The following is a 13776-nucleotide window of genomic DNA, read 5'->3' as shown; positions in this document are numbered from 1 at the left end:
TGCTGCTAACTCAGTTTTGTGTGATTTATTTGACATCTTAGAACTACTTGTTGCAAAGTGAGAAATGGTACAACAGTGGATCTTCAGCAACTTTTCATCCTGAAAATGCCTGCTAACTTAACAATTTTAGTTGGCCAAGGATTGTGGCCCATGGTGTTTTATTGCACTACTGCAAGATTTTAATCAGAAAAGTCAGTTATTAACACACATCTTTGAAAGTTTCTCTTATGGAAGTCATTTAGCAGACTTTTTTAATGTTAGCATGACTACACCAGGTGCAAATGTGAAGAAGTGTTGTAAAGCATGGACCTCTTGGCTAGAAATTAGTGTAATCAGAAGAATGTCTCTGCTATGGTGTGACATCTGTGCTGTGCCAGCAGAGGGAGCGCACTATTCAGTGATTAAAGAATTTGGGGTGTCAGCCTTCCAGGAAGCATTTTGCTAGAATAGAGAAGTTACAGATGAGCTACTTTAATATGTATTTCTGAAGATGGTAGGCTAGAATAATCATTGAGATCTGCTTTACTGGATATGTACCTAAAATTCCAGAGATGCAGCCAAATTATATTGGTTTCCAGAATAAACTAATGCTGTTTTGTGGCTTGAGTCTTCGTGTTTATGATCAGTGGTGTTCTACTATTTAAGTTAACGAAATTGTCATACAGGTTCTTGTAAAATTTGCATTGTCAGCCTCTTCACATTCTAACGTGATTGTCTTCATGCATATGAAAACTTACTGAATATCTACTTGCTGTGTGTTAATAGTGTTTTCCCTTCTGTTCCAAAACTTTTTTTCTTGACCGTGAACAGCTTCTGCTACTGGGTGTAATCAGAGTTTGAGCATAAGCTTCCAGGCTTGAAAATGTTTCATCCTGCATGAGCCTATTGTGTAATTAAACAGTACGCATGCCAGATGCTTACTGTTTTGGGGAGAGCAGCGGACTTACCATCTGTAAGTCATTTTGTCAGGAGAACCCATAGAACTAGAATTATATAAATAATTTTAGGAAAATTCTGTATGTCCTTTCGCTTGGATATTTGGGACATCATCCTATGAATATCTAGTTCAGCTGATTTCATATCTTATCTAGGCGTATAAGTGCATTTAAAAAAAAAATAAAATAATTCTCGCTTCTTCCCTGATTAAAAACATGAAGTTTGGGATGGAAAAGAGCACTGAATTCTTTAGCAAGGAGATGAAGACCTGCTGAAGAGGTAAGGGAACAGGAGAAGCAAAGCAGGTTTTGCTGGTACCCAGTCAGGCTCTGGTCAGAGTTATCTCCAGATCCTCATCAAAGATGTTGCATAAATTATCTACTGTTATATTCTGGAACATTGCCATCCACTTCCTTGCCTTTGGGACCAAACTTCCTTAGTGCTTAAAAGGTAACAATATCCCATCTTCTCAATAACCTGCGCCATGTACCATCAGCACCACCTCTGCTGGACACCATAACTCTTCTGCCACACGTGTCAAATACTTCCAGTTCTGGCTGAAATAATCCTTAGGCTTGAAGTGGTAAAGTCAAGATGTTCAACACAGTTTAGTTCTGCAGAAATGCTAAGGTCTGCTTTGTTGCTACAAGTGTAAGCATTTTTGAAGGATAATGCTTATCCCTTGCCTTCCTTTTTGGGCAGCTTATTGGGTTTTCTAGGGGATATGCATCGTGTAGGAGAGGGTACAACGAGAGACAAGACCCCATCTTCACCTCACAGGATAAATTATCTGCCTGGTTGGTTCTGCTGTTTCATACTTTTCCCAACTATAGAGAATCTAACATATGAAATTTCTCCTAATGTTTGAGAACTTGTTTCACATCAGAGCTTTTAAACATGTTTCTTTTCCAAATCCTATCCTATGCTGTCTGTGCCCATCATGTCTTTAGAGCATTGATATGGATTAGGTTGTCCATGAACCCCACAATGTTGGGGCTGGATCAGTTTGGTGTGAAGTGTTGCGATTACTATGATCTGCCTTCAAAGCACCCTGTACACCACTGAAGACAAGCTATATAAAACTGTGTAAAAGATGTTGGAAATCTCATGTCTTGTAAAATAATGGTTAAAAACCCCAGCCAAGCACCACCCTGTCCCCTCCAAGCACAGTAGGTTCTTTTTCAGCTCTCTGGGAAATGTCACATTTTTATCGTGATGTGCAGTGCAGGAGTTACTCTATTCTTCATATAACATACAGAACGAGGAGTGCCTTGGATCTTGATGATGCCATAAACAGAATGAAGAATTTTTGTTTGTGGTATTTTCTCAGGAAAGCTTGAGACTTAATGCAGCCTTATACGAGGATTGAGTTGACAGATAAATAAGGAAGAAAATAGGGTAGTATGCGAAGTTTCGTGGTTCCTGTCATAAGCTCATCTCAGGCTTCTGGGGGGATGTAAAAAGCAGAACTTTTCTTTCATGATTCTTGGTGGCAGTTCAGGTAACATGGGTTTGTATGATTTTTTGATGCTCATTGCATTTTGAGACACAAACTAAAGGTATTTCTGACATTGAATAAAATATCAGGTCAAAAATTCTGGGGTTTTTCACTAACCAGCAAGTATTAAAGAGCCAAAATTATAGTTGCTCTGTATAATTTTCATCTATAGTTCCTTTATATCAACTGCATCTTCTTGTGTTGATTCATCATTGTATGCTACAGCCTTTGATTTCACCTGGAAAAACAATTAAACTTGATTTGACTGTTGGATTAATGTACTGAAAGCCAAGGATGCCAGACTTGCTGTCCCTTGGGAAAAACGGATAGGTCATGAGCATAGAGAATAGTTTCACATACTTTAGGGACCCCTTCTTTCTCCCTTGGAAGCTGCAAGAGGTATTTAGTATGTGTGGAACAGCAAGTATGTTATTTCTGTTAGCAGCATTGCAGTATGCTAATTGCATTGGGAGTGAGGCATAAACTTGTGTTCTCTTGAAAAATGAGTAGGACTAAATAGTTGAGGGAGTGCTGGCTTAGCGGTTGATTAAGCAAGGAGCTGAATTAGTTTGTAAGCTATTATGTTGTGGGGGAATGTAAATTTTAGACTTGCAGTCCAGGCTTCGGTTGGAAATCGGCATTAACAGAGGAAGGGGGAGAGTAAATTACATATATGTACATGCCTTGATGTCTGAGCTAATCTTTGTCTTGATCACCTTACTTATGTTTTATACTGAGTGTCAAATACAAAGGGATAATAGGCCTACAAGATTGAGGATTTTTATCATCACCGTGTCTGAGAAGCTTATAATTTGCTTAAGACTTCAAAATACGTAAATACTGTGTGTTGAACTGAGAGATCTAGTGTCAGCTGCCCTCTTAATGAAAGAGGAGCAAGAGGTGAATTACACCAGGTTGCGAGTCCCAGGCAGGACAAGGGAACAACTCTATCTACTAAGTCTGTAACTGCGAGTTTACGGGGAAAAAAAACAACAACAAAACCCACAACAATATAAAATTGAAAGGAGGAGAAGAAGCTAGCGTATTTGAGAAAGAGAGGAAATATTCTTTTGCAGACCTGTGTGTAGAAAGAAGAAAAGCCTGGGGAGCAATAACCCTGAAAGACAGTAGGAAATGACATCTCTCTCCCAGGAGTGTTCAGAAGGGCTAGTGCAGCCTAATACTGGGTAGAGGTACCTTACCATAAATCAGACCATAGTTACTTGTGCACTGCTAGAACCCTATGTGAATCTTTGTGTTTGCTGTGTATTGGAGAGGATCACAGTAAGTGGAACATAATTCTGAGGGAAATGGCAACACTGACTTGTGCGAAGAGGTCACTCTCTGTGTGTATTTCAGTCTAGTCAAGAGGTTTCTTTACATTTATATTCAAAGTCATAATTAAAGGGAGGATGACGATTTAGCCAAGTACATAATATCGGTTTATAACAGAGAGGGACAGTTGCCAACACTTGGAAGAGGAGCGAGAGTTCTGTGAAGGTAGTCATGAATATCATTCAGATGGTCCAGAGGGAGAAGTTAAATGCTGTGGTTTCCCGCCTTGCTGACTTTGAACTTGAGAGAATGATACACAGGAAGCCGTAACAAAGGAAATGTAGCTGTGATAAATACTTTTCAGCAATAGTCAGGGAAGCACTTGGGATTTTTCTTCAAACTACAAGTAACTTGGGGAGATTTAGGAAGTCCTGGACTTCTGTGGCTTTTTGTAGATTTGAGATTGAGACAAATACGTACTCCACATCTTGAAAAAAGAAAGTTCAGCCTTCTTTATTTGAGTAGTCTTTTTCCTAGGTAAAGGGTGAGGGGAATAGAGATGCTTATTTTTAGAGATTTTCCTCATAAACTGGAATCAGAAAGTTTGTGACTCTAAACAGGGCAAACTTTCCCTCCTAAAACTGTGCACTAACAATGAACAGGGCTTGCAGCATGCTAGGTTCATAGTTCCCTTTCTATATCCCGTACCCCTTTCTGGTTACTGACCTTGCCGCGTGGGTTACTGTGTGATTTTCTGTTGAACTGACATCAGGTTTACTTGCCAGTTTTTACAAACATAAATTGTTCTTGTTCAGCTTGAGGCATGAGCTGCATTAAGAAGTTATTGTTTCAAAAGAGAGACGTTAAAAAACCTTAATAGTAGATGCTGAAAATAGGTTTCACGATTAATTTAACGACCAGTGCATGGGTACAGTTCCTTAGTTCTTTCAGTGTCCAGTCTGTGGGTGAGTGTTGCATAGGCATGGTGTCAGTTAACTGTTTGTTAAAGAGCCAGTGCATTTGTGAACTTGTGTGAATCCTCTGCCCAGGCACTATGAATTATCTTAGAGCAGCAGTTATGGTTTTGTACATGAGTGGATGCATCACAGGGAATTGCTGATTTTTAAAAAGTTGTGTTGCTTTGGATTGTTATCATTCCACCCTACATTCATGAATGAGATCTGAAGGAAGCTTCACAGTTGCATAGCAAAGTAGAAAACTTGTCCAAGTTCTCTACCTTCAACTTTTGTTGTACTTGCAGAGGCTTAATTACAGATAATTATACCTTTTGTGAGTAGAAAGAGTGACTTGCAGTCATAACATCATACTATAGAATGATTTGTCTCTATACATATACATAAATATACAACTGTGGTGTTAGATTTCTGACTTTGTATAACAATTGTGTGGCCCATAAGATGTGAAGGATGACTTTGAATATTTACTTCAGCTTTTCCTACTGCATTTTAGTAGTCTGAGTAAATATCGCTTGAAAAGCATTCAAAACTTTACAACTTATTGTTACTTCCCTAGGCTCTGCTCCTGAGGTATTGCTTGGATTGGAGTGAGAAAAGACTACAACTCGGTGATCACTAGAATAGGAGATTTTTTATTTTTTTTTTCTGAAGAAAAAACACTGGAAATACATGGTTATAACTTCTGACTATTTGTTAGTCCTCCAGTAGGAGCTTTTAAGTGTGGCACCAGTTTCAGAACATAAATGTAGCCATATGACTGTGCATTTTTGTATCTGCAAATAGGAATTTCTGATTCTTTAGACTGAAAGTGGTGTTCCTTTTTCCAAAGGTAGAAGACAGGTCTGGTGAGGAAGAGTAGACAATATAACCAGTGCTTGCCAGGCATGTAATAAATGCAGTCGCAAATAAGCGGACATCAAGAAATGATGGCTGCCTGTAAAAGATTAATGCAATGGTCTGTAGTGAATTTGTAAGTTAGCTATTTGCTGTGAGCATCATGGAACTTAAGAGCTGGAGGGTTAGATCTGAAAGAAGTTGACTTAAAAATAATGCAGCCCTCCAAACGAAAGGAGCTATACCCCAAACTCTACAGTAGTATTATGTGTATATGTGGAATAATTGAAAAACAAACAATCAAAAAAAATTTCAAGAACTACTGCATCATGATTGTGAGCTAAACATAACTTTTTGCCATGCTACGTAAATTATAAGAGATTAACAACTTCTGATGTCTAGGAGACTGTCCTGAGCAAATTTCTCAGACGTGCACACACACACATTGTCACTATGGTGTAATGCAAGCCTTTAGAAGGAAAGAACAGTTTGCTTTGGATGAGCTGGCAGTTTTCACATAGCTTAGTGTCTGGCTATTTGTCTGAAATTACCTGAGCCTTTGGAGTCTTGGGAACATTCAGATTTTCATCTGCAGCACTGGTATTTCTGTGAAAAGTAGTATTTGTTCAGAAAAAAATGGTTATGTGAAGGAAGCCTCGGTGAGTTCTGTAACCACCAACTGGAGACTCTTCCTAGGGTAGTTCCCAACCTCTCCTTTAGGTTTCCTGCCACTTTCTTCTTCCTTTTTTGATTGGTTTCAGAGAAGGAAACACTACCACAGAGTTCTCTGGCATCCTACGTGTTAATTCCTATAAACTTAGTCTTGCAATGCTTTGGCATTTATGAAATACATCCCGTTACAGAACTGGCTGTCTCTAAGACCTAGCTAAAATTTGGATTCTTTATCTGGGAGATGTTTATTCAATTCTAGATGTTTGTTGTTGAACTGCCTATTTCATAATGGCACGTCTGAGATGATAGCTATTGAAGACGAGCATTAACCAGTTTGGCTATTTTGGATAAAAATCATGCAAGCACGTATGGACACTGTTATTAGTGGAAAAACTACATTTCTGCTATAGATTGTTTTTATTTGAGTTAATGCTGGGAATATTTTACATGTGTGTACAGTATATAAATTTGCCAGACTTGAATACAGCTGCAGAATGGCCTGCCAGCATTTTTCCAATAGTGCTTCTGCACTGCTGGAACAGTCTGAGTGTGGATTTGGCCGGGTGAGGTGAGACTGACTCAGAGAGCTGCCTTCTGTTATTTCATTCTTTTAAAAAATGATATTCTTTTTCTGTACATAAAGATACTGAATATTTGTATATCTCTTTTCACACATCACAAGATGTAAAAATGCAGAGAGGAAAAAGTTTTGCCTTGTTTCACATATTTTTTAAGTACCCTGAAAATATTATTTTTAATGGACACAAATGGAAGTGATGTTGAGTATGAAATCCAGTTTTGCCAGCAGTGCTTTTCTGACAGAAAAGCTGAACTTTAGAAACAGACTATTTAACAGAGCTGGTGGTGAGAAACTTCTTGATTTCTGCCTGAATTGTGTACCTATTGTTATCTCAGCTGTCAATGGCTTCGTAGTTTTTCAGTTTATGTAAGTCAAACAACTATTGTAGCATATTTTTGTGTGCTCTTGTTTGGGTAACAATAGTAACCAGCAGGTTTGTGGTACGCTGTTAGAGCTGCTTGGTGGATTGCAATGTGGATTTAGACTATGAATGCATTTGTGTGGATTTATGACAGAGTTTCAAATGTGGGGTCCCCTCTCATTATAGTGGGAGATCCTGTACTGGTTTTTCAGGCGATCTATGTGTTGCCTGAAGGAAGGCAATTTCAGTCCACGCCCATATGTCAATCTGTGGAGTTGATATGTAGCATTACACTGCCCTGAGAGGTGAGAAACAGTATGCTGCTTTTTGCCAAGGGGTCTGTGGGAGAGATTATAAAGCTTGCACCAGATTAAAGATCTGCCAGTCTTGAACTAGTCTTGAAATCAGCCCAAATCATTCTTTATCCTTTAACATTAAAATAAATAGTTGTTTCCACATCTCTTTTGAAGCATTAGTGTTTGAAAAAGCTCATGTATCTTTAGACTTAGAGGGGTTTTTTTTGTTTTGTTTTGTTTTTTTTTTGAAGTTGCATCGGATCTGTTTAGCTTGATGTTTACTGACTCTGAATATTTAGTTTGACTTCTGGGGCAGTGCTGAGAGTTAAATATGTCAACAGCCGACTTCATGGAAGTGAGGTCTGTTCAACTCCTGTGTGTACGGCCCCTTATCGAAGCTGTCATGCTGCATGGCTATGGCAGAATCTATTCTAAGTGAGAAATGCCAATAAAATACAAAACACAGCCCTTCTCTACTGTTTTCTTTGTGTGTCAACTGCAATCAATTGAAATTTTGTTTTCTTTTGTGATTTTTTTTTTATTCCTGAAAGAGTATGTTTTATAATTTAAAAATAAAAACAGAAAACCCCAAACCCATATTCAGTCATATGCAAGGGCTAATGCAGTGGTGATAATAATATTAATAGTTTGCTACAATAAGATTTATTTCTTTGTAATGAAAGTGCTTACAGGTGTTTTGGGCTCCTGTATATGCTGATGTCCTTTTCTGTGTGTGTGTTTTTCCTCACATGCTACCCAAATGTTTCATGTTTTAAGCTATCTAGGTAATTTGGTATCAGTGGGAGTATCGTTACATTTTGGTGCCATTAGTATTGTATTACCCCCTCACTGTGTTCTCACAAAGTTCTCGAACTTTGCTGGAACACCTTTTAAAGAAGTGAAAAGTGGTAATAATTTATATTTCTTGCCTGAGCTGTCTTTGGTGTCAGAGACGTGACATTTATTAATAGGGTTGGTTGGGGCAGGGTAGTATGTGGCACAAGCTGAACTTTATGACATTGTTTCTTAAAGGCAGTTTTGGATTTAAACTATATTTTAGGATGATGTAATCAGCAGTAGGAAAACTAACTATTTCACACTACCTAAAAATTTGTCAAAGTTTGGATCAGTGCTTTGTGTCCTTTGTCAGAGCTGCTCTGTCTGTGGGAAGCTTGTTTTAGGATTACTGCTCTGGAGAATCCTTCACCCAGGTTGTAAATAAATTGCTCAAAGTCATAATGAAGGCAGGAGCTTCAAGAGCAGTGAGGAGGTTTGCTCGGCTACTTTGCTTGTGGGGGGTGTAGATTCTTCAGTGTGAAAACGTCTATGTAGTCTGCAAAAAAATTTGGAGGGTCTTAAATTTCTGCAGGTAACATAATGTAGGAAACTTGTCTTCACTAGTTCTGCCCAGTGCTCTTGCTGCTCCACAATTTATTTTTAACTTAAAATCAGCAGTTCAGTAAGCCTAGCTGAAATGCATTGGATATTGTCTTGAGTCTTCGCACAGGGGGTAGATTTAGTCTGTCTTGAGGCAGACAGGTGTTTTTTGTGGGAAGAGAAAGACCATACATACACCGTAGTACTCTGGTGTTTTAATGCTCTTTAGAGGCCACGGATGATGCAGAGCGGTGAAGAGATTTTTTTGTTTACTCTCATTGTACTTATGCTACTAGCTGGATGGGGCACACGCTACTTGACAGAGCCAAGTTATCCAGGTAGAATAAAAATAAACTGCCTACGCAAAGTATGGTCTCTGCTTCCCCGAGCCTTGGTTGGGGTGGAGGGGGTGGCAGCTGCTTCTGGGAGGAAGGGAGGCTTCCCTCCGTCTCTGGCTGTCTGGTGTCTGCTTTCTCAGCCATCATGAATGTTTTCTTTTTGCAGATGACACGATTGGTGCTGCCTGGCATGCTGGAAAGGTGAGTCACACTAACACTATCCAGACAAAGTCATCATTATTTATAGGGGAGAATCCTTTCTTGAAAAATTCATTACTGTGACTAATCAGCCTAGGCTCCATGTTTTAATGGCAGAGTAATGCTGGGTGAGTCACGCTGATGGTGCATGAATCATCAGACGGTGGAAGCCTTTTCCACTCGATTCCCTCTTTATTTTTCCTCTGCCTTCTCCACTGTTGTGGTGATTCCTTTTAGAACAGAATTAAAAAGCCCGTCTGACTCATCAGCACTAACTCAACAACCTGCTATTCTGAGGGGGTGGTTACAGTTCTTGGGAATAACCTTCTTAAGGCTATTTCTCTAAGTCATTGTAAGTAAAATGGATGCAAAGAATATGTTCTCATTGTACAGTAGGAGGTATATTGAGGAAAGTCTGTGATCATTTGGAAAAATAGAATCGGAGACCAGCTCTTTAAAATAAGAGTTAATGCACACCACTGTCACCGTGGAAGATGTGTACTGACTTCATAGCTCACTCCCAGGTGAAACTAAGAGGTGCACAGTTTCTGTGTAGCCCCTCCAGGCTGTTTTCTAGCTGATGTTGGCTGTCCTAGCTGTTTGCTGTCTCTGTTGCGGTGCTAACCCCGACTTGCTGGGGGTTGTCCTAGGGCAGGCCTGAGGTACACTTGCAATACTGAGGAAAGCTGTGTAGAACCATGCATGACAGTCGCCATGACATTGCCTCCAGACGAATGTTGTAGGAGGAGCATATATATATATGGGGCAAACCTCCAACACTGACAAAGATTAAGAAAAAAAAAAATGGTGTTTCTTGTATCATCCCACTATCTGGGAGTCTTCATTGCAGATTAGGATTCAATTATTCAAATGTTGCACATCTAAAACTAAGATTCTTCGTAGGCACAAACTATCAGAGCTAGTGGCCAGTATGGCTGTTAAGGTCTAGTACATCAGAGTGATGGTGAGCTTAGATTTTTTTAGTTTTAACTAAAACTAAATAGGAGTTTTTAACTAAAACTAAATAGGAGATAGGAGTTTACTAAAGAAACTTGAATTAGAAAAGAATACCCAAGACAGAGCTCTGGGGCGGGAGTCTGTAAAGCTGGAGTAGAGGATGAGGATTATAGTAGAGTGGTGGTAGCTACTCAAGGTTTGTAGGTCAAAAGTTACTCCTGCCCATGTACTATTATTGATAGATAGAGACTTGCCTTTTGTGAAACCACCGCCCTCTGAAGATGCCAACATGCCAACAATCCTTTCTAAGGATTTAATGTTTTGTTACTCATTTTTGGAACTTTGAAGCTCTAACAATTTCTTGCCTCAGTTTCTTCTTTGTCTAAAGAAATGTTGTAGCTTTCCAGTTGGCAGAGTTGATCTATTCAGCTTCGTAGGACAGAATGATATACACTCTACTTACAGAATATCCTGTACATGTTTTTCTGTTACATGTTAACGTGGGTAAGATGGTTTGAATGAAAGGCAGCAAACCAGGATCCTGCTGACTTCCCTTGAGCACCCTATGACCTAACTACATGATTACCTCTGGAATCTCAAGCATAAATGTTCAAAAATAAGCTTGGAGATAAAAGATGAGTAGTGGTTAAAAAAAAAAAAAAAGGTACACATTATTGTACTTTTTCCTGTGAGCAGGCAGCCACTTTGACTGCTGCATTTGAATGAAGGCTTTGGTTTCTGTCCCAGGGAAAAATATTTGAAAAAGCTTCCATTTTATATTTGGTTTTGTGAAGTCAGTTGGGTTTGCAGTGCACAGAAGCAATGTCTGCAGCTGCCAACTCCTGCATAGTCATAGCTTACAGGCCATTAACACTGCTGAGAGTCTGTAACCACAGAAGGACATGGATGCCCAGGAAATCCAAGAGCATGAACTTGGCTGCTCTTCAGGCCAACCATAAATTTCTCACATGGGACCACAGCTTAGGAAAAAAGGCTCCAGGCTCTAAGAATAAAACTAGATTAGGAATCCCATCGTTATCCCTCACTTGTTCAAGGAGTTGTTGAGTAGATAGATATGACGTAGTATGCTATAGCATCTTGCAGCTATAGAGCCTACTTTTATGTATTTGAGTGTTGGTTTTATGACAATGTATTACAAGGCATAGAGAAACAGAGCAGACTTTAAATGCCTTGTATCCAGGTCTGTAAGGAGAAAACACAACTGCATCTTAGTGTATCTGTTACTTTTTATTTATAATAAACATAGCATTAGATGAATGCCACTTCTGGTAATGGCATTTAGATTCTCTGCTGTGGCTCCTCTCCTGTGCTCTGAACACTTAAAGTGACAATTTATAATCTGCTGCTTCTTATTACACTTAAATGAGCAGTTCCTCTGTAAATTTTCAGGCTACTGTCTGAAGTGGGAGACTCATACAACTGAAAATCGAGGCTTGATGTCTCTGGGAACAAAAAAAAATCCCCACCAACAAAAATCGGTTGACTGTTTCTAGACAAATATCAAACTATGGTATTTATTGCCAGGGAAGTAGCAAGTGCATAATTACATTACAGAGGGAGCTTGCTCTTTCCACTTGGTGTGCAGCTGGAGCAGGCGCTGGTTGCCACGGCAACAGGGAGATGGCTAAATATAGCTTCCCTGGCACTGGATCGCTTAAGGTAGAATGATGGGGAGGTGTGAGGGTGTGGGCCTAGCTCTTTTCATCTTGATCAACTTTTTTGTTCATCAAGTGTACAGTTGAGTTGGATGAAGCCAAAATTTCTTTTTGCTGCGCTGATGCTTGCGTAGTTCTGCAGGTCGCCCCACTAAAAACATTTCTTCTGCAGTTCCTCTAAGAAGCAAAATTGTAGTTGGAGTAACTGGAAGCGTTCCCCCTACATGCACACTTCTCAGTTTCCTTTTATCTGGAGATTTTAAGTGATGAGCTTTTAAGGCTAGGAGTGCTTTCTTTATAAAGAAAAAAAAAAAACCACAAACCACAAAACTCACAGTGGAATTGACTGCTTCAAAGAGATTGATACATGGAGCTTCTGCAAAGGGCTGCTATTAATTTGTTTTGTTTCCAAGAGGATTTTCTTCAGCTGGGTCAGACCATTAATTCACTGCACCTAGATGATGGTCGCTACTGCTGGAAAGTTGCGATCTAGCCAGACGCTGGGAGACCTGTGCTTTACAGCCTGAATGCCAACCTCTGTTCTAAAGCTTCAGTGTGTTTTATAAGCATGAGGCTCATGTTTATCCATATAAATGCCTACCCCTTTCTGAATCCTGTTAAGCTTTTGTCCTCAATTAAGTTTTGTGGCAAGTACTCCCGTAGTCTGAGTATGGGAAGAGCACTTCCTTTTTATCGGGTCTAGATTTCAATCTTTCATTTAAATAAATGTCATCTTTTGTGTTCTGAGAGGATAAATCAAGATCTTGATCTCTGTCATTCATTAGCCTGTATACTCTTATCATGGCTGCTCTTAATAGTCTCTTAAATAGCTAAATTGAACCAATCTTTTCACCTCATCAATGTATCAGGATTTTTTTTTTCTTCTTTTCCCCTTTCTTAAATCATCAGGTTCTTAATATTTCTGTCCTGTACTTGGAGGGATAAAAGTGTTCAGTGGACTGTAATACAAGATTTCAGTGCTAGTTCTGTCTCTGCCATTCCCACCATCCTGTTCTTTGTCTGGTTTTGGTGACTGCTGCACAAAAGAGAACTCCCTGTGGACTTCGTTCAAGTTTTCCAGGGAGTGGATAGTTGATTTAGAGTCCTGCAAGGTTTGTGATTAATTCACATTATTTTCTTTAGTATGCATTGTTGATTTTGATAATATTGATCTTTTTCATCTGTGATTCTGTAGTCTGTTCACAAAGGAGTCTGAGCTCTTTAAAAAGTTCCTGATAGTATTCTCCAATCTGGTAATCTCTTAAAAACTGGCTGAATACTCATTTCACTGCTAATCCCCATTTGAGCTCATGAATAAATATCACAAGCACCACCTGTCTTGATATGAAAAACTTCTGGCATCAACTGTTAACGTTTTGCTGTTGTGAAAATTCATTATTAATTTGTGGTCTTATTTTCTGCATACTACATATTTTGATCCACGTTACTACTTTATTTTACCAACCAAGCCTTGCAGATAACTCCTGAGAAATACAACAGACTTTGCCAAAGATGTCTGAAATGATTCTTTTCTGTCACGTTAGCCATCTCATTTCTAGAGGTGAATCAATCACAGATTCCATTCACACTAGTATCATAGCAGAAGCCATGTTGGTTTGAATCTATTGTCATGATTTTCAGAGTTATATTGTTTGAATTTTTACTGCTCACTTAAACTCAATTGTTTGTTTTTAAGATGATTACTTAAATCATTGTGGCAGCAGCAGCATAGGGTATATCTAGATGAACAAATACGATGAGAAAGTCATATGTGAATCTGTAGGAGTTGAGCTGCGTGATG

The 13776-nt window shown here is 39.1% G+C and overlaps 1 protein-coding gene across 1 annotated transcript in view; it reads left to right on the top strand.

Moving 5' to 3' along the window:
• The window catches only part of HSD17B12 (hydroxysteroid 17-beta dehydrogenase 12), an 88698-nt gene that overhangs the window by 60260 nt on the left and 14662 nt on the right, over window positions 1–13776 (top strand). Inside the window, exon 7 of the mRNA XM_086749979.1 lies at window positions 9311–9345. Within this exon, the coding sequence (XP_086606105.1) occupies window positions 9311–9345 (35 nt within the window). The remainder of the gene's footprint in view (window positions 1–9310; window positions 9346–13776) is intronic.

This window comes from Chlamydotis macqueenii, chromosome 5, assembly GCF_036417535.1.
Source record: "Chlamydotis macqueenii isolate bChlMac1 chromosome 5, bChlMac1.mat, whole genome shotgun sequence".
Classification (NCBI taxonomy): domain Eukaryota; kingdom Metazoa; phylum Chordata; class Aves; order Otidiformes; family Otididae; genus Chlamydotis; species Chlamydotis macqueenii.
The sequence above is the reverse complement of the archived record's forward strand: the minus strand, read 5'-3'. Positions and strand labels throughout refer to the sequence as shown.